The 20,043-nt window shown below is 40.7% G+C and overlaps 1 protein-coding gene across 1 annotated transcript in view; it reads right to left on the bottom strand.

Annotated features, from left to right (window-relative positions):
- LOC117439165 (proton myo-inositol cotransporter-like) overlaps positions 1-20,043 on the bottom strand; it is a 103,000-nt gene that overhangs the window by 24,318 nt on the left and 58,639 nt on the right. Inside the window, exon 4 of the mRNA XM_034074937.2 lies at positions 17,168-17,276. Coding sequence (XP_033930828.1) covers positions 17,168-17,276 — 109 coding nt within the window. The remainder of the gene's footprint in view (positions 1-17,167; positions 17,277-20,043) is intronic.

Below are 20,043 nucleotides of genomic sequence, written 5' to 3'. Positions count from 1 at the left end.
GCTTGGTCACACCAGAATCATATATCATCCCTGAGTACACTACCAACATCAATATAATGTAAAATAGCCCTCACTATGAGCGGCTATTATAAGGAGCCATTTACAGAGAGAAGAATAACCTTTCAATCCAAGTTCGCCATCATTAACACTGCCAATGATAATAAGTATAAAGGTCAGCACCCTTATCCGTAATTGTCAGATAGCATGGAAGTAATTTAAGTTTGACTAAACCTCCACAGAGGGATCATCTGCCTTTGTGCAGACACATCAGACAGGTTGATGGGAGCTTCACTCAATTTCTTGCACACACTGAGCAACAGAGATGTCATCTTTCTTTGTCCTATAAACACACACACAAACACACCCACTGGCTTTTATATAAGAGACCCTGCGGAGTGTCGGTGCGAAGCCAACAGGAGAAGGTGTGATCCGGCCCTGACCCCGGTCTGAAAATGCAAACATGGATCGACACTACAGTCATGTTTCATTCCAAACCTCTCATTCAGCACATTAAAAAGAAGAGTGACTGACAACACAGCCGTCAGCCTGGGAGAAGGACAGATGCAACGAGAAGACACTTGAAGGGGGGGAGGATATGAGATAGAGATATATCTGTAGGGAGCAAACGGGTTAAGAGAGTGACAGGTGGAGGAGAAAATACACTTTTCACAGGTGCGTTATGTATTTAGTTCTTGTATCGCATGTCACTAACTTGACAGGTAGTCATTTACATATATCACTGGTTAAAAGTGGAAAGAGATAAACCCCTACAGCCAGACACCAGCCAAATATTGAGTGTTTCTAGAGGTGGTTGCTAAGACTGTCAATTTCCTTCCGTCAGTTTTACATTACATTTCTAATGTAAACTGATGTAGTGTTTGCTAAGGACGAGTAAATAAGTAATACTCAAAACGAATACAGGCCTGATTGCTGTTTCCCTTTGAAATAGATAATAGACATGTGTACGCTCGACACCATCTTCCTCTCAAACGCTCCCTGCTGCTAGCCCATCTCACATGTGTGGGGGTGGGAGGTGGCCGCTGACTCGTAGTTGACATTTATTGACACATTACTCAAAAATGTTGAAGGCTGCTGACTCCTGGGAGTGCCCATGTGGTCTTAAATGACTTCATTGGTGGCTTTTTAAAAAGCTACAAATGACTAATCTAGAGTAAGTATACTCTGAAAGTGTCAAGCACTCACAAAGATTGTTCGTCAATACTATGAGAAATAATTATTATTGGCTCTGCTGCTCTACTGTTACTTATCATTGTGCAACATTGCTATACAAAATTGGATAATGCAACAAAGATAACTTTTACTTGCAGTTCTTCCCATATAATGTCAAACCTTTAGGATTTTTGCCATGATGCTTGGCAGAAGGTACAACGTTTTGGTAATGATTAAAGCAGAAAGGTAGCAATAAATCATGTTTAAATGAGGAAATGTACTTATTTCTCACTTCAAGATTAAGGCAAATACTGTCAGATCAGGTAGGTTAAAATGAGTCTTGCATTAAAAAAGACCCTGGTAAAGATCTTTCAAAACCTTTCTTTTTAATTCCAGAGAAAACAAAGATGGGTGCCTGACTGACAGAGAAGCAGTTAATGGTGAGTGATGATAACAAACCTATATATTTGTATGAGGGTGTGAAGCAGAACTGAAAAGAAGGTTTTCCCCTGTGAGACAGAACAGAGTGCTTCTTATAGATGGAGCGCTGATTTAATTTAGTAGCTTCATAGTATGCATAAAGATAGGATCCACTGTGAGGCAACAATGAAAGAAAGGGAGATTGAGCGAGGAAGTAAGTGTTTGTGTTGGTGAGTGAGTGGGTGAAAATGAACAAGTGTGTGTGTGTGTGTGTGTGTGTGTGTGTGTGTGTGTGCGTGCGTGCGTGCGTGCGTGTGTGTGTGTGTGTGTGTGTGTGTGTGTGTGAGTGAGTGAGTGACCGACTCACTGAGTAAGAAACTAAGTGACGAGGTGTGAGAGCGGAGAAACAGAAAGAGGCAGGGAGAGCAGGAAGTAAGTGAGAAAAAGATGGAAAGGCGAAAGGAAGAGTGAATGGTTGGAGAAAAATAGAGAAGGAGGGAGGTGGGTGTGAAAACAAGAACAAATGTACGGACAGGAAAAGACGTGGCAGCAGAGATAGAGAGATAGAGACTCTCATGGGAACTGGCCTATTTTTCAAATGAATGCATACAAACGCATCACATCTATGCTCGGGAACAAACAACGCTCAGCCCGATGGGTCCACAGCAGATTGGATATCTGATTCAGAACTCACACACAACAAGTGTAACATCAGCAGATGTCTATCATCAAAAGGATCATCACAGAATGAAAACATATTTGTAATCTGCTGGCTAAAGCCCAAGTAGAGGCAAAATGAACACACATATATCACTGATAAGAAGGCGACAGTTGTGCAGTGCATTTACATCTCTCAATGTACTAACCAAAACAGGTCCTGTAAGATCATATTTGGGTTAGCATGGTTTCAGATGATTTTATTGATTTGCCCTAAATGAAGCGGCAAACTTCTGTGAGTAAAGCAAGAATGGTTTTATTGTCCCTTCGTTCGGATAGAATGTTAATTTTGGTGTGGCTGTGTACTGACTTATGGACAGTATTTCCAATATGCCAAACTTTGCTCATAACACTTATTTTTGCATCAGGGGTTCAACTTAGGTGACTTTATGGCATATCCCCACTAAATGTGTTTTTTGAGCATTTTTTAATGCCTGTCACTCACGTATCTCAAAGTATTAATAAGCTTCCAATCTATAACATGCTGCTGCTGTTTTAGTAACATACATTTCCAGCTGTATATGTGTTAAATGTCTTTGATCATTTTCTTTTTTCTTAATGTTGTTAGAAGAGGGCTCTGGCAGTTAAGCCCCGAGCCTGTTTTTCAGGCCTCAGGCTCGAAAATGACATTCCCAGAAAAATTGACTATATATCTTGACTTCTAAAAAGGGGTAAATTAATAATATTTTTTCTCAAAGCAATGATAAACCTGTGAGTTGGATGTAGAAGAGTCAGAATTAATATAGATGTTTTTTTATTTTAAAGTAAATTCAGATTGAACACAGCAAACATTTTTAAATTATAGTATCCGTCCAAAAAGAAAAACATTACTTATAGTGAAAACCACCCTTAAATAATGGGATAGTAGACTAAAAGCTTTAGGAATCCAAACTATAACATATAATAAGTACCCTGTATCAAGATTGATGCAAAAATAAGTGACATTTGACCTTTTTAGAGAGGTTTAGCAAAAAATTTGTCATTTGGGTGCATTTTCCATATCTGGCCCCCCTCGGTCGATTTTGATGATTGACACCTCTTTGTAACCGTTAGAGCCAATAGCATCGAGGGGAAGTTCCTAAAATCCATCTAAACATTACCCATTGGTTAATGAGTGATGCGTAGCCAGAATTCCCATAACCGGAAGCTGTCATACACTCTAGTAGCATGATAGAAGCTACGTATATATGAAAACTCCGTTATTGACATCAAAATGGAATGATGGATTATCAGTAATCATTTCAAAGTGACCAGACACATTGGATTAACCTATCGATTAACCTTCACCCATGACACAATTCCATCAGATTAATAATAAAAACCTAGAGGACATGATACAACTTCTGAAGTCCTCCTCCTGCTGCCTTGATATTATTCCAACAGGATTTTTCAAAGATGTTTTGCCTTGCATGGCCTCAGATCTACTTCATATAGTAAACAAATCTCTTCACTCAGGTATTTTTCCACAGGCCCTGAAAACTGCAGTCATTAAACCGCTCTTAAAAAAGAATAATCTAGATGCTTCAGTAATGAACAATTACAGGCCCATATCAAACCTTCCATTTCTAGGTAAAATCATTGAAAAAGTTGTTTTTCAACAGTTGAGTAATTTCTTGCATTTAAATTACTGTTTTGATGTGTTCCAGTCAGGCTTTCGTCCAAACCACAGCACTGAGACTGCTCTTGTAAAGGTCTTTAATGACATCCACTTAAACACAGACAGTGGCAGAACTTCAGTGTTAGTATTATTAGATCTCAGTGCTGCGTTTGACAATGTTGACCACAGCATATTACTAGACCGACTGGAAAACTGGGTGGGACTTTCGAGAAACAGTTCTAAATTGGTTTGAATCCTACTTAAAGGACAGAAACAACTTTGTTTCTATAGGTAAATACACATCTGAGTTGACAAATATGACATGTGGGGTACCTCAAGGCTCCATCTTGGGGCCTCTTCTCTTTAACGTCTACATGCTACCACTGGCCCAGATAATGAAAAACAACAAAATAAGTTACCATAGCTATGCAGATGACACACACATTTACATAACAATTTCACCAGGAGACTATGCTCCAATTCAAACACTGAGTAAGTGCATTGAACAAATCAATGACTGGATGTGTCAGAACTTTCTCCAATTAAACAAAGATAAAACTGAGGTAATGGTTTTTGGAGCCAAGGCAGAACGTATAAAAGTTAGCGCTGAGCTTCAGCCTGCAATGTTCAAAACAACAGATAAAGCCAGAAATCTAGGTGTAGTCATGGACTCTGACCTGAGTTTCAACAGTCACATTAAAACAGTTACTAAATCAGCCTACTATCACCTAAAGAATATATCTAGGATTAAAAGACTAATGTCACAGCAGGATTTGGAAAAAATTGTCCATGCCTTTATCTTCAGTAGACTCGACTACTGCAACAGGTCTCACTAAAAAATCTATTAGAAATATTGCAGAAAGCTGCAGCTGATTCAGAACGCCGCTGCTCGAGTCCTCACTAACACTAAGAAAGTGGATCACATCACTCCTGTTCTGAAGTCTTTACACTGGCTTCCTGTGTGTCAAAGAACAGATTTCAAAATATTGCTGCTGGTTTATAAAGCTTTGAAGCACTGAATGGTTTAGGCCCAAAATACATTACTGACCTCCTGCTAAATTATGAACCATCCAGATCTCTCAGGTCTTCAGGGACTGGTCAGCTTTCTGTCCCCAGAGTCAGAACTAAACATGGAGAAGCAGCGTTCAGTTATTATGCTCCAAATATCTGGAGCAAACTCCCAGAAACCTGCAGGTCCGCTGCAACTCTTACTACTTTTAAATCCAGGCTGAAAACTTTTCTTTTTGTCGCTGCTTTTAATTGAACTATTCATATCTTAGACTGCACTGTAACTTTTATCCATGTATTTTTTATTTTAATGTTTATTTTATTAGCTTTTCTTTTTTAATGCTTAATGTCTTTCATTTTTTGTAAAGCACTTTGAATTGCCTTGTGTTGAAAAGTGCTATATAAATAAACTTGCCTTGCCTTACACCCTGAGCTAAACCGAGGACCACCTGGCCGCTTTACTAAAGGATCTGCATCAGAGGGTTGTGCGGAGGTATCGCTCACTACCGGTGACCTGAGGGTAGGTCGACCACACTTTCCACCTTAGACAGGAAAGGTTTGCACTCACACAAGAATGAATCATTAAATACAAACACTGCTGATTTCTTCCCATGGAGCCATCATTAAAACTGTTTTGGTTCAGTAAATCTCTGCTGTCAGACAGCCGGGTGAAGTAGGTTAGCCTGCTGCTGACACTGTGTGGGTTGGATGAAAGAACACTTATGCCCCGATCACATCTTGCTTTGAATGGGAATTCACACTTAGACACATAGTTCTGTACGGCTTAACAAGAGCAGTGTGTTGACCATGCTGCACATAACTGGTGCGCATGCGCACCTCCGCCAAAAAAAGAGCACCGGGTCATTTGAAAAAAGGCGCATTTGCGTACCAAAATTGAGAGAGGGAGAGGGAGAGAGAGAAGAGAGAGAATGGAGAAGAGAAAAGAGAGGAGAGAGGAGAGAGAGAGAAAGATATTTGCGAGTTGCATATGAACTCAGGGTCGGCCCGTAGCACCGGCGTTATAGATGTTCGCCTAGGGCGCCAGATCTGGGGAGACGCTGCGCTGGCAGCTCTGGGAGGGAAAAAAACATTTTTGACCGTTGGGGCTCATCCTAATTTTCGGCCTTGATGTAACAATATTCATAATTAAGTAAATGTAACACCCTTTTCACACCGGTTACACGTTTCATTTGCCCTGTACGATGGGCGATGTAAGTGATGAAAATGGGGGATGTTGGCTTATCTGGCGCCCGCAGCTCACAGCCAAAATGCGAGTGAGCGAGGGAGAGAGAGAAGGGCGCACCGCCCGGTGTTGTTATTAGAATCTGGTGCTAGCTGCGCTAACGGATATAAGAAGAAGATGTTTCTACAATAATGTGGAGGGAGAGTCCTCCCAGTCAGACTGAGAGGCTGATAACTACAGCTCAGTGAGGTAAAGGACTCTCTGTGTTGAGATAGTTCACTTTAGTCTAAGTTCAAACAGTTTGGTCACAATTTATGTAAACACATATTTCCAAGGCACTCCTTTATAATTATTGGGATAAACAGGTTTGAAATCATTCCAACGCATACTATAGGACAATAACCAAAAATATCCTTTAAAACTGCAGAGATAAAAAATAAAAAATGCATAAATAAATAAATGTTAAGGTAAAATAAGATATGAATGAACAACACAAATAAAATAAGTTACATTCATTTCTTATAGGCTATGGTAGGTTATTGGTTATGTTCACATACTTATTTGATGACATCCACTTGTCTAAGATGACAACAGAGACTTTCGACCCAAAACCAGCTGTTGAAAAACAGCTAATCGCAGACTCAACCAGAGAGAAAGTAGTAGGCCTACATCATCAGCTACCATGTCTGACAGAGAGGAAGACAGTGAGGGGAACAGTCAGGAGAACAGTCAGGAGGGTAGTGATGACAGTTTGTAGGATTACTGGTCGTGCTAATGTTGTCTTGTGTTCACCTCTGCATGTGTGTTCTGTGTTCACCTCTGCATGTGTGTTCAGTGCCGTGTGTCTGGCAAATAAAGTCAAGACCCCCTCAAAAGTTACGGTTTATTTCATTTTAAAGATGAGCACCAAGCAACATCTCCAGGTGCTCCTTTGAGAACCAAGGCAAAAAAGTTATGTGCACCCCTGGTGTTGACCTTTGAAAGCTGGACAGAATGGAGGAAGCTCTCGTCGCTTAGCTGTGTTTCAACATCCATTTTTATTTACTCCTCCTCTGTTGGAGCATTAACTAATTGAACACACTCCCGTTAGCGACCGAGCTAACAAGTTGAGCTAACCGTCAGTTAGGAAGCTGATAAGCTTTTTGACTTTTTAAGATATTATATAAGGATTAAATGGCAGAAAAAGTATCAATTGGGAAGTGCAGGCAGTCGGGGCTCGTTGGCAGCTCACATGGTAAAGTTGGCGCCCATGTGCTGAGTCATAATTAGCTGCTAGCCTAGCCCTGAGACTAGTTACTACATCTCCAAAGTTTCTAGAAGCAAGTATTTAATATTTTGAAACTCATACTGTCAAGATAGAGATTTTAAGAGATTATATTTCAGGCTGAAGGAACAGCAATGCTGGCAGTATATTCACAGGTGAAAGGCACAGGTGTTACTAATAAAACTAATGATGGCTCTGCTATTGTCCCAGTGAGACGGTGATAGCAGCCAAATGGAGTTCTGCCACTTTTCATTAAAAAAAAATGGTATAGGTGTGACTTTCCGTGAAAAAGGAAGGCACTTACTCCACATAATCATAATATGAATGATAAAAGGTGTGATAGCACTGCCTTACATGGTACAAACAAAACTAACAGGAGACTGAGAGAGATGTCAACCAAGCACACCTACAGAGAAGAGGTCTAATCAGGCAACAAGCAAAGACACTTATGTGTATGTCATAAATTGCGCACCAGCCTTTCAGAAAATTGGCTGTCATTTCTCTGTTGCTTTCTATACTATACAAGCCATTGTCTGTATTTACTCTGTATTATACACATTGTAAATGGCATCTAAAGAATAAGCATGCTTCACAAATTACACTCCTTCTGTTAAGCAAATGCGATAATAATATTTCTCATCAAACAGGATCTTGTTGTGACTCCATTGGAGACAGTGACGGGTGTTGGATTGATGAAGCTGTTTATGAACGCTTGAAAACATACCAACACACACAGGAACACAATCAAAAACAACTCTGCAGATTTTGGCATTTCTTTCAACATGCGCACTATCTGCCTGAGTGGGCTCTGCCAGATAATGGCAGGCCGGCCAGCAGAGTGACCATGTAAAGACTGGCGTTGGTGACATTTCCAACATGACATTTGTCAGTGGGACCATCTGTGAGTGCCAACTGGCCTGTCAAACACCTAACTGACAACACACTCATAATATCACATCATATCATTCTATATCATCTCTATTTATAATATAATAGAAAAATACCTTGATTTACAAAAATGAGTGGTTTCTCAAGGCATCTGTGGGTTGTAGAATTTAATTAAAACATACCACATTTCCAAACCATTTTATTGTTTATTAAATCTTTATTTAGTATTTAGTCCTGCCATCCATGTTGTTTTGATCATCCTCATCCGTTTTTTTAAGACGCCTTTACAATTCAAGTTATTTTAGTCTCAGCTTGTTATTTCTTTTGCATATTTTAAGCTAATAAAAATCATGTTATTCTATTTTACTCATCGGATTATAGTAAGCCCTGTTGTTGTCTTATATTTTTGGCTAAAAAGCATGTAGCATTTAATCGCGCAAGCACACAAAATAAAACAAAACATTTTCCTCACGTTCTGTACCTAGCAATTTTATCTTCAAATCCTTCATTGTATAAATATTTTACAATATTATGTTAAAAAATAGGGTTTTATTCTGCTCTGGATTATTCTCTGGTCAATAACTGCTCTATCTTGACCAGTACAATCTGGCTACTTCCTGTGGAGTTTGGCGAGGAAACACACCTGAACTTTTCATCAGTTATTTCCCTACCAATTTTATTTTATGCCATGAAGAGTAAGGTAACCTAACATATACCAAACAGACAAGAAGTGGACCGCAGCTAATAAAAGCGAACAAAGGAAAAGCAACACACTGAATGAAAGAACACAGGGTTTTTCTTTTGTATTCAATATTTCTGGTCCCTTTATCTTTCCTCCTAAATCTATCTCAGACTCTCTCTGCTTGTCATCTGCCTTGATCCCCCTCCACACCTTCCTCCACCTCATCACCATCACTGTCATCTCTCCATCCGCCCTCTTGTTCTTCCCTCTTTCCTATCCGTCTCTTTTTCCTGCCCTCTTCCTCTCAATTAATCTCTTCCAGTTTCCTTCCCCCCTGCGCTTTGTCAACGGATTCTGCTAACCTGCCTGAAAAATATCCACACAAACACACAGCCCTCGTCAACTGACCTTTGCATAGGAGGTGATGTGGTTATAATAATGAAAATGATCCAGTGGCCAATAGGGAGGGAGATATCTCACCTGACCCTCTGCTGTGCCACATTTATGACCTGAACAACAGAGAGGGAAGGGTGGCAGTAATTTAGGCGGGGAGGCATTCAGGGACACCAACTCATGCAGGCAGAAAGACAAGCAGACCAGACACACCAGCTGACACCTCATCGGCTCCTGAGAGATGGATTATTGACAAATACATCTCTCATCTCACAGGCTTCGCAGACCTGTGTGTGTGTGTGTGTGTGTGTGTGTGTGTGTGTGTGTGTGTGTGTGTGTGTGTGTGTGTGTGTGTGTGTGTGTGTGTGTGTGTGTGTGTGTGTGTGTGTGTGTGTGTGTGTGTGTGTGTGTGTGTGTGTGTGTGTGTGTGTGTGTGTGTGTGTGTGTGTGTGTGTAAGGGCAGCCAGGTTATTCATCTAACAACCAGAGAGTCCAGAGATACTGGGCTTGACATATGAGTTCAAACCAAACTGCTTTAAACAAGAAAAACAATGTGAGGTGTCTTGCTGTGCATTTTGCAGCTTCATGACTCAACCATAATATTATACTGAGGCTTGCCAACAATATTGTCTCTGACCCAAACCATATCCTGAAACATCCCACGATTTAATGCGATAAGACTAAAGCATTTCTCTGTGCATCAGTCAATCCTAAAAATTAAATAAGAAGTTCAATCTTTAATGAAATATACATCAAAGGCTCTTCAACATATTGTGATTGTCATGTTATGTCTTAATCCTCGTATATGTCTTTTATTTGAAGCGTTTTGTATTTGCAGCACTTTTAGTAGGTGCAATGCTTCGTCAAGTTGGTGAATGTTTACTAAATGCTGCACGCGTTGTTAAGTTTTCTTCATTTGCAAGTGTTTTGAAAAAAGTGTGTTTTATTATTGGCATCGTTTGTGAAGCTGTAACACGTTTCTCATAACGACAATGTTTTTAACGCGTGTGCACCTGTTGGCCATAGATTTACATCAAAAATGCACTAATCATTAAGTCTTCCCCGATGTAGTATAACCTTATAATGCATTACGGTTTGTATGCGTTTGGTAAGTGGCTACATGTTCTTGGTTCTCTAAATAACCCAATGTAAGTCTTTGAAAAGTGGTGATGCCCAAGTGACATGAATTACATCTGCGATTGATATAAATAGCCATTTTACCCACACTGCTAATTATGTGTAAAGTTTGGATGAATTTCATCTGAACTTCTCTGCATAAATACATGTGATTAGACGGCACCACTGAGGAAACTCATTTGCATGCCAATGTGTGATGTGGACCTGCACCAAGTGTAATTTGCAAGCAAGTGTGCAGCTGAGCAAGCACTGATCATCTGAGCAGCATCTTTGGGAGAGTTTGATGTTAATTAGGTTGGACAAATACTAACTTGATGAGTTTAACTGATGCGATGAGCTGTATGTTAGTCATGCTGCTCAAATGAAGGGACACGGTGTGATAAGAGACCACTGGATTCACACCCCTCCCATGAGAGTGGTCTCAAAAACACCCTTGCTCTACTTACAGCCTGTCTCTCTTTCTGTGCACCTGAGCCTCCCAATTAAAATCATGTGAACTTCAGATAGGGATCAAGAATTAAAAAAAGACACAGAACTTTTAAACTAGGCCAAATTATTTAGATTTTGTTGCAGGAAAAAAAAACTAAATTTCCATCATTAATACAATTATAGCATTTCACCTTTTGGTTCTCGGTATATTTGCAACACTCAGTTAAGTATACCTACATACCTCTACACTAACATTGACAATGAATGTATACATCCTCAAACCAGTCAAATTGCAAGCTACATCCATATCCAAAACGTCACCACTTGATCCTTTTTCCTGCATGAAATTATCATAACTATCATATTAATTATTGAAAAACACGTTTTGTGAGATCCTATTCAACTTGTTACCTTCGACCATTAAAATCTAATCATTCATCCTTCAAGTCCAAGTGGAAGTGTGACACAATTATTCCCTTCAGGCGCTCCTGAGACATGGTGCTCAGGAGAAATGGGGCGGACTGACAGGACGACAGATTCCGCGTCCGGCCACGTCTGTCGCCTGCGCAGAGGCATACAAATAAATCTGTGAACTCCATCAATCCGCTACTGTCAATTCTCCAACTTGAGAGAACAGATTGTAACAGACAGACAATATGTGCTCGCTAGTTTGGTTTGCAAATGTTTTTTTTTCTTACAAGTCTGCCAGCCCACTCCCGCTGCCCTTTCCCTTTCTCTGAGGCTGCCCGGCTGGTTTAATCAGGGAAAGCAGCTGAGGGACAGAGAGAGAGGGGGGCTTGTCTCTAAGCCCGGCTGATTTACTGGCTCCCCGGACCTCCTTTATATCTCGCCGGCTAATAGGGCTAATCTGGCAGCTTCACACACAAACAAAAAAGGCAGGTGGTAAACAGACAGGCTGGCAAAGTATACAGAGGTAAGAATATGCACACAGGAGGGGTGACGTCAATTCAGGAAGAAACAAACAAACATCCATAATGTGTAAAACATACAGCAAAACATGGGTGCAAATGACACTAAAACATGGATAAAATCAGATCAGGCTATCATTTTAAAGGGATTGTTGTGTCTAAATTTGTTTTTTTAAAGATTCAGATGCTGCTAATGTTCGGCATGGTGACCTTTAATGGTCTTTATATACACATCAAAGCTTCAGAAATACATCAGTAGGGTTTTTACTTTTATTTTGTAGAGCAAAAGGTTAATATTGTGTAAGCTTGTGATAACCATAGACCTTACAGTGTGAGAAAAAGTTTTTAGAGAGTACTTGTCCATGGACAAGTGAGTTTGGCAATTTACTTGTCCGAATACATTTTTCACTTGTCCAGAATGGACAAAAATTGGGGCCACTGGAATCTTCTTCTTCGCCATCGTATTTTACATTTTCCCACGGTTTTTACGAAACCGCTAACGTACAGTAAGTGAGCGGTAAGATTTTACTGCATCACACATAGGGTTGGGTATCGTTTGGATTTTAACGATTCCGTTTCTGCTTTTCGATTCCGGTTATTTTCGGTTCTCGATTTCGGTTCTTTGAGAGGTAAAAATAAGTCCCACGACAAACTGGGAGAGAAATATATTTATGAAAACATTAAAGGTCATGTCATGGCCATTTCCACTGATCATAATTCCATTGTTGAGGTATACTAGAATGATTTATACTGTGCATTCTTCCAAACTCACATTGGTTTCGCATACAGCATCTCTGTAAAGTATGTGTATTCACTCTCTCCACTAAACGGCTCGCTGCTCATTGCAGCTCTTGCCCCCCCCCCCCCCCCCTCCCTGTGAGCCCAGTGTGCTCCGATTGGTCGGGACCAGTCGGGACGTTGTGAATCGCGCTAAACTCCGTGGAGGTGTGATTTCCTTGTTTAGCGATACACAGTCAAACTCACCCTGAGCACACACAAAGTCACAGCCGAAGTAAAAACAATAAGTGTGGCTTGATATTGAGTAAGAAAAAGGTTGATAAACGCTGTGAGAATGGGTCTGCAGAGAGAATTTCGCCGCGATCCCAACTGTCTGTTATCAGCCTGCAGCCAGGGAGGAGAGATCAGCTGAGCTGCATGCACTGAGTGTGTGAGGAAGTCTGTGGATTGGTCAATTTGGACCAATCAGCGGGGGCTTAACGTAACGGCTGCGCGGACGTAACGTAACGGCTCCACGGATTGGTCCATTTCGTTCCGGGGACGATATGACATCATGATGTACCCGGAAGAATCAAATGGACAGTGACGTATCTCCAACGAGGCGTTTTGGGGAGGTATTTTCTGTGTTAGAGTTTTACTCCCTACATGGTGTACTTTGAGGGTTTTGACTCTGCACACCGTTTACATGCATAGAAACCTTCATAACACACAAGGGAACGGGTAATAACCGGAAAAGCATGACATGTCACCTTTAAGTCAAATCTGTATTCCTATTTACAAATCACTTCAGACGGTTTAATTTCTTACAGTTATTGAATACAATTAGGCCTATATAAAAATAATCTCTGCATTGTTTAGTTAGTTCTAAGTGGTGCAGTTTGAGAATGTACAATTGGCCCAGTGTCCTCTGATGTTACACTGCAACCTGCCTGTGAGACAGAGTCCAACCACACATGTCCAACACATAGGACTAATAATACATTATATGTATAGCCTATAGGCCTAGCGCTTTTCTCCAACTCAAAGACGCTTGCACGCTTACACATGTCCTGCAATACACATGCTGCAGCTGCCCAGCTGCTCACTGTTTGTAAAAGTAAATAAATAGTATTTTCATTTCAATAATGTACTTTCTATACCCTGCTTCATAAACAATACTGACATCCCTGTGCTCCTCCGAGTCTGGGGGTCCGGGAATGTGAGGACAGCGCGATGACACAGACAGGGAGGCTGCTTCACTTCATAAAGGAAATGGCGGTCAATATTAACACAGGAGCTAAAACGCTTAATAACCTTCATTACGTGTGTTTGACAAAGATGAGGCTGTTAAACGGGCAGCGGATCCGCTGTGTGTAGAAAGAGAGAGAGAGAGAGAGAGAGAGAGAGAGAGAGAGAGAGAGAGAGAGAGAGAGAGAGAGAGAGAGAGAGAGAGAGAGAGAGACGCTGAGCTGCACCGACACCGTGCAGCGATCAGCTGATACGGAGCATAGAGAGAGAGAGCTGCGGTCCGCGGGGCTCGGCCTCGCCTCCTGTCCTCACAACTCTTATTAATCCCGGTCCCGGACAATTGTTATTTGTTCCTACTCTGAACCGATTTTTACTTCCCAACCCTGCCACTGTGCTACACTTCCCGCCCGCCCCGTCTAACTGTACAGAAAGCGGCGAGATGCATTTCCTTAGGAATCGACAAGCAGAACCGAAACTAACACTTCTAAACGAACAATGGCGGACACGTACAATTTGCGAATGAGTTCTGCCTTTTGTAAGCTGAATGTATCAATAATTTGTCAATAAACGTCACTTGTCCGCCGGACAAGTCAATTGACAGATCTACTTGTCCGATATTGTAAATAACACGTCCTGGACTGTGGGACGTGTACTTTTTCGCACACTGCCTTATTTTGGGCCTTAACCTGTTAACTTTGAGAACTGGAAGTGCTAAAATGCTAGTATAATAATGAGCTGTCCTGCACACCTGTTGTGTCTGATCGTCCCTCAATCAGCTGTGTCTTGCTGCCTTCATGCACCTCATCACCTTTTAGTGTCCTGGGTCACCTTCTACCAGAATTCTTAAGTACGATATCTTTCATACATTTTGAGAAATGAACAGAAGACAAAAACAAAAACGGATTGTTACTTATTCTTGCCTGTTGCATTTGAAAATAGAATTTGATAAGGAAAAATATATTAGAGTGCATAAACAATATGAAAGTGATGCATCTTATGAGACACAACTTGTGAATCAACAAGTTTTAGAGGTACGACTGCCTTTTTTATTTTTTTATATTTGTTGATATTTAATGATTTTTTTTATAATGCAAATGTTGGATGTTTCACATTTTTCCAAATTGATCTTTAGACATAAAAAAATAATAATCTTAGAACCCGATGATTAAGCTCTTTTCAAGTCGGAAATGTTTAATTAACTCAGTTTGACATAAACGCAGCATCCACACTGAACTTGGACAACCTCCAAAGGAATATCTTCTTTTTGAGTCATTATAATTCAAATGGAATTCGGCGACTTCATGTAATTACCAGCAAATCTCTGCTCACCTTGAATATGAATAGAGATCTAATTAGCTGAAATAACTGTGTAGGTGTGCAGTCTCTTTGACAATTAACTGTAATACTGATGTGTCGCTGGAACACATTGTCACAAGAAATGGCACAAAGCAAACAAACAGCACGCTCTGAAATGATCCTCAAACATTGATTGTCAGCAGGATGAGGTCTTTAGTGTCAATTTTGAAGGATGTAATTATCGCCAAAGGAAGCCACAGTGGGAGTTTGTGCGAATGAAAGGGCAGTCAGGTTTCAGAGGTTACAGAGACAGGTGTAAACACAACACAACATCTTGATCAAAAACACATTGAAATGCTGCGTGTATATGGGTCACTGCTAACACGGATAACCCTTTTCGGAAATAAATCGGATAGGGACGGAGCTGTGACAGATTTAGTTTGTCCCCTCTGCTTTTCGAGTGATGAAGATGGATATACAGTGTGGCAGTTAGAGAGACACATACGAGTATTTAAAGACATTCGTGACGGATCCAGTGTGTCACTTCTGCTGAAAAGCTCCAAAAATCTCCAGATACAAGGACACACATCCATACCTTCAGTCCCATATGTGCGCACACACACAAATCACACATTCATAGTGCCACCTTAAATCACAAGTTCATGCAGACACGGTCCGCACGAGCACTCCTCCTATTGCTCTCACCTTCGCTGGTTGCTAAGTAACAGCACATATCCAGAGATTGTTTACACAGCCTGTAATATAGTTCATCTCAAAGGGGCGCTGAGACAGAGACAGATTACACAATGGAAAGATAAAAAGAATAAAAGGTGGTCGGATTTTTCGCAAGCAAGCCGGCCGTGATGTAACGCCACTGGTCCCCGGTGTGTTATGAAAGATGAGAGAAAATGTTTTATGATATAATAATGTGCTGCGGAACCAAATACATTTGTTTAGAGGTATTGTGAAAGGGATGACTGCTGACACAGAATCACCTTTGTTTAGGTTGACCTCGAGGGCCAAAAAGATGAAGTACTCTTATAATGGTCATAGATATACAGTCATAATAGGCCATACAATCAGTCTGATCCATTGTTAAAATTCAACACAGCCTGAAGCGGTACACACATTTTTTTGTGGCAAGATGTGGCATTCTGGCTTAGGGTGCAAAAACAATACAATGCAATCCATTGAGGCAGATTGGCAGGTCCATGCATTTTAAGGCTTTTCAGATGCTAAAACACTTTCCAGAGTCAAACTGTTTCATTTTGGTGGCAAAAGTTGAGCAAACTTTTTTGAGTAGGCTGCATGTTGTCAGACAGTGTTGATGTCTGTCTGAAAAGGAACGGCCTTGATTATCACTGTGGTTTAATTAAGGAAGAAGTCTGTAAGCAGAACGATTCACAAAGTATCTCCATAGTGATTTTATAAACATGTCTTTCGAGGCTAGCAATTTGGGCAACAATTTGATTCTCTGGCTTTTCAAAATAAGACAAATTAACTGAATTTGGTGTGCAGAACATTGCAGTTTCATTTACTTTCAAAAGCTATGCGGATGCTTTTTGTGGACAACTGACTACCACCAAATATTTTACTAAAAACACCTTGTAATTTAACATCTGAGCATTTTCATTTGGCTTTCTTTGTGTTCACCGTTTAAACCCCGACATTGAGTTGTGTAGCAAAGTGAAATGAACTTAAACAGGACAAGAGATGCTAGACTTGTTCAGACATGACCTCAAGCTATAACTCTCCAACACCTGAGCAGTTTTTCAGATGCTCTATTGTAGAAGCTTTCAGAAGTGAATATGTGTTGTGCGCTTGGACTCGTGCTAGGTTACCATTTTGGACTTTCAGAGTCGCTTGTGCCAAATATGAAGGAACTCCGTCAAAGAGATCCTATCATTTTGCGTTCCTGTGAATGGGATATACAAACGATGACAAACGGACAAAATAACACCTGCCCCATTACGCCCTTTTGTACACTGCTCATTTGACCTCTATACAGTTTTAAAAGGTCTGTTGCCATGGCCCAGTAATTGGGACCTGTATTGGAGGTGACATTATTGAGGAATGTTTTCTCACTCACATGACCGTGTTGATTCCCGAAAGCTGCTGAAACATCTGAAGACCACAGCCCACCAGGAGGGCTCGCCGAGTGGGGGCGTAGGTCAGCATTCTCCAGATCACAGGGCCATCTGGAGACACAAGCAAACGCACAGCAGAATTAATATCCAATTCAGCACGACAAAAATGACACAAGCGTTATCAGCCTCCTGGTTGCAATAATAAGTAAATAAGACCATACTTTTCACTAATAACCTTCTACTCTTATTTCCTCACAAACCATTTTCTAGAAAATGTATCGTCTCAATAAGTTTACGTCTTCTTCAAAACATTATGATGGATTGTAGAATTAGGTCCAAAATGGAGTAAAATAGAAGAAAAAGCAGGGTCTGATTAAGGGTGGGGCTACCTTTTGATTGACAAGTTGCTACAAGTTGTCAGGTCTGGATGCTCTCCGTGATATTGTCCGACAGCTTTAACCATCAAACCGTTTTCAGTTGATAAAAGTAAACTGTAAAACACTTTGGTTGCCTAAAAATCTTTTGTTTAGCGTTAAGCAAACTGAGTTCCACCCTCTTGTGTCACTTCTGGTTGCAAAAAAAACCCAGATGGCAACAGCCAGTGCGCAACACTTGAGGGTTCAACACCTTTATTCACAAACCAATGGATGACATCACGATGATCAAGTCCACTTTTTATTTACAATCTGTGTTTTTGACCTTCTCCTTTAACTCTTAGCAATAATAACATTTTCAAAAATGTATTGCTGCTTTTTTAAATGAAGGAAAAAACTGGGCTGAGTATATATTTATATTTCTAAAAGAACACAGAGACTCATTTTGTCACTTCTGCTGGCTGATCAATTCCCATATTCATAATAAATTCCTGATTTGGGCATAATGAGTAGACATAATGTCCTCATATTGAAGGACCGAAGATCACGCCTCTGTGAGAGCAACCATCTGCCCTACGGACATTTCTCTGCACACAACACAGAGGATTTATCAGCTCCGGGGAAGCTGTCTCTTGAGGATGTGCATAGCACTGGAGCTGTTCTTTCCTATGGTGAATGTCTCAATTAAGGCAAAAAACACTAATATTTGACGGCAGGTTTTGGCCCCGCAGAATCCCACTTGGCTCAGCAACAGAGCCGCAGACTGTGATGTTCAACACACACAGACATGCGGCTCCTTTGGGAGGAGAATCCTTAATAGGATGAGAGAGCTGCTGGACAGGCAAGGAGCTGAGGGATAAAAAAGCAGTGACACGCGGAGCCAAGAGATCAGACAAACATGCCTGAACACACACACGCAGGAAAGACACACACATACATAGGTACAATTGTGTGCAGGAAAAACAAGTGACTGTACAAACACACCGCAAACAATTATCATAAAGAAGGAAGCCTGTACATGGGGGGCAGTGGTGGCGAAGTCGATTGGGACTTGGCTTGGCAACTGGAAGGTCACCAGTTCAAGTCCCGGCAAGACCAAGTGCTACCGAGGTGTCCCTGAGCAAGGCACGACACTGCTCCCCGGGCGCCGTTCAAAATGGCAGCACACTGCTCCTAACACTAGGATGGGTCAAATGCAGAGAAACAATTTCCCCACGAGGGATTAATAAAAGTCCATTATAAAACATAAACATACGACATGCTGATTATTTGGGAGCAGCTGTGTGTGGGTGGACTCTGGACTAGTGAACATCTCCTCAGATTGACAAGCTGCGTAGATTTTGGAAAGGCATGCACAACACACTTGAGCCTTCCCTTTTCAATGGACAACTTTTGAGAAGGACCCTTATTTCCCAAAAGTATTTGTACAGTAGTTTTGTACAAAAACACCTTTGATTCCAGGTTTAACAGGCAAATCAGGGCAAGTCAAAACACAAAACCACACAACTCTCCATCATCGAAAAAGTTGAACTCTTCCAGAACTTAAATACATGCAAGACTAATCACAAGAAAAGACACAGCTGGGGAGGGAAGGAAAACAGTTGAACAGAATCAAGTAATCAAACAGGAGGGAAGACACAGGGACAGGAAGTAAACAGACATAACAAAGGGGGGTGAAGACTTTTCAGAATAAAACAGGAAACTGGTGTGACAGATCGTGACGGAAAAACATTGGAACTTTCAGCTTTTTGTTTGCATTTCCACTGCAGAAGCCACCTCTCGACCTTTTAAAGCAACAAGAGGCAACTTTAATAACGATCTTATGCAGTCAAGTATAAAAAACACCTTTCGCTGATTAAATCATTAAGTCAAAATGCATAACTCGTATTTGGTCCATTAGGTTTTGTGTTCGTCAGCAACATGAACTCAGCTTTATCTCTATTAAATTGATTTGCTACTGCATCTAGTAGAGGTGAACAGACACATAATAATCTGTATCTGTGCGACCAACACAATTAGCCATCTCTGTATCTTTATTCGGAGAGAAGGTTTATACTGGAAGTCACATTAAATGTAGCAAATATAAATTGCCTCTGTAATTGTGTGCCTTCAAAGCATCAAATAAAAAATATTGGCAAATCCTTTATTTTATTTAGGTATTTTTTCATTCCTTTATCACTCTTATTAAAAAAAACTGTAAAGACATGTCTGTCACAACAGGAAGTCATCATTAAGATACTCCATGACTGTGTGGCAGAGGCTGTTCCAAAATGCATTATGGGAAATGTAGGATGAAAGATTTTACATATAGCTATATCTTTAAGTTTTAACTTCAAAAGTCGGTGTCTAATGTGAAGCAGTGATACGCAGAGTGAAGCAGGTAGGACCCAAACACAGATAGCACTTGATAACACCTTTATTTCAAGGACTTAATTATACTTGGACAGATAAAACACTCTACGGTGAACTAGGTCACAAACAAAAGAAGCACCAACACTGAACAC

The sequence above is a fragment of the Pseudochaenichthys georgianus genome, chromosome 23 (genome assembly GCF_902827115.2).
Source record: "Pseudochaenichthys georgianus chromosome 23, fPseGeo1.2, whole genome shotgun sequence".
In the NCBI taxonomy this organism is placed as follows: Eukaryota; Metazoa; Chordata; class Actinopteri; order Perciformes; family Channichthyidae; genus Pseudochaenichthys; species Pseudochaenichthys georgianus.
Note: the sequence above shows the minus strand (reverse complement) of the source record. Positions and strands in the feature narration are given on the sequence as shown.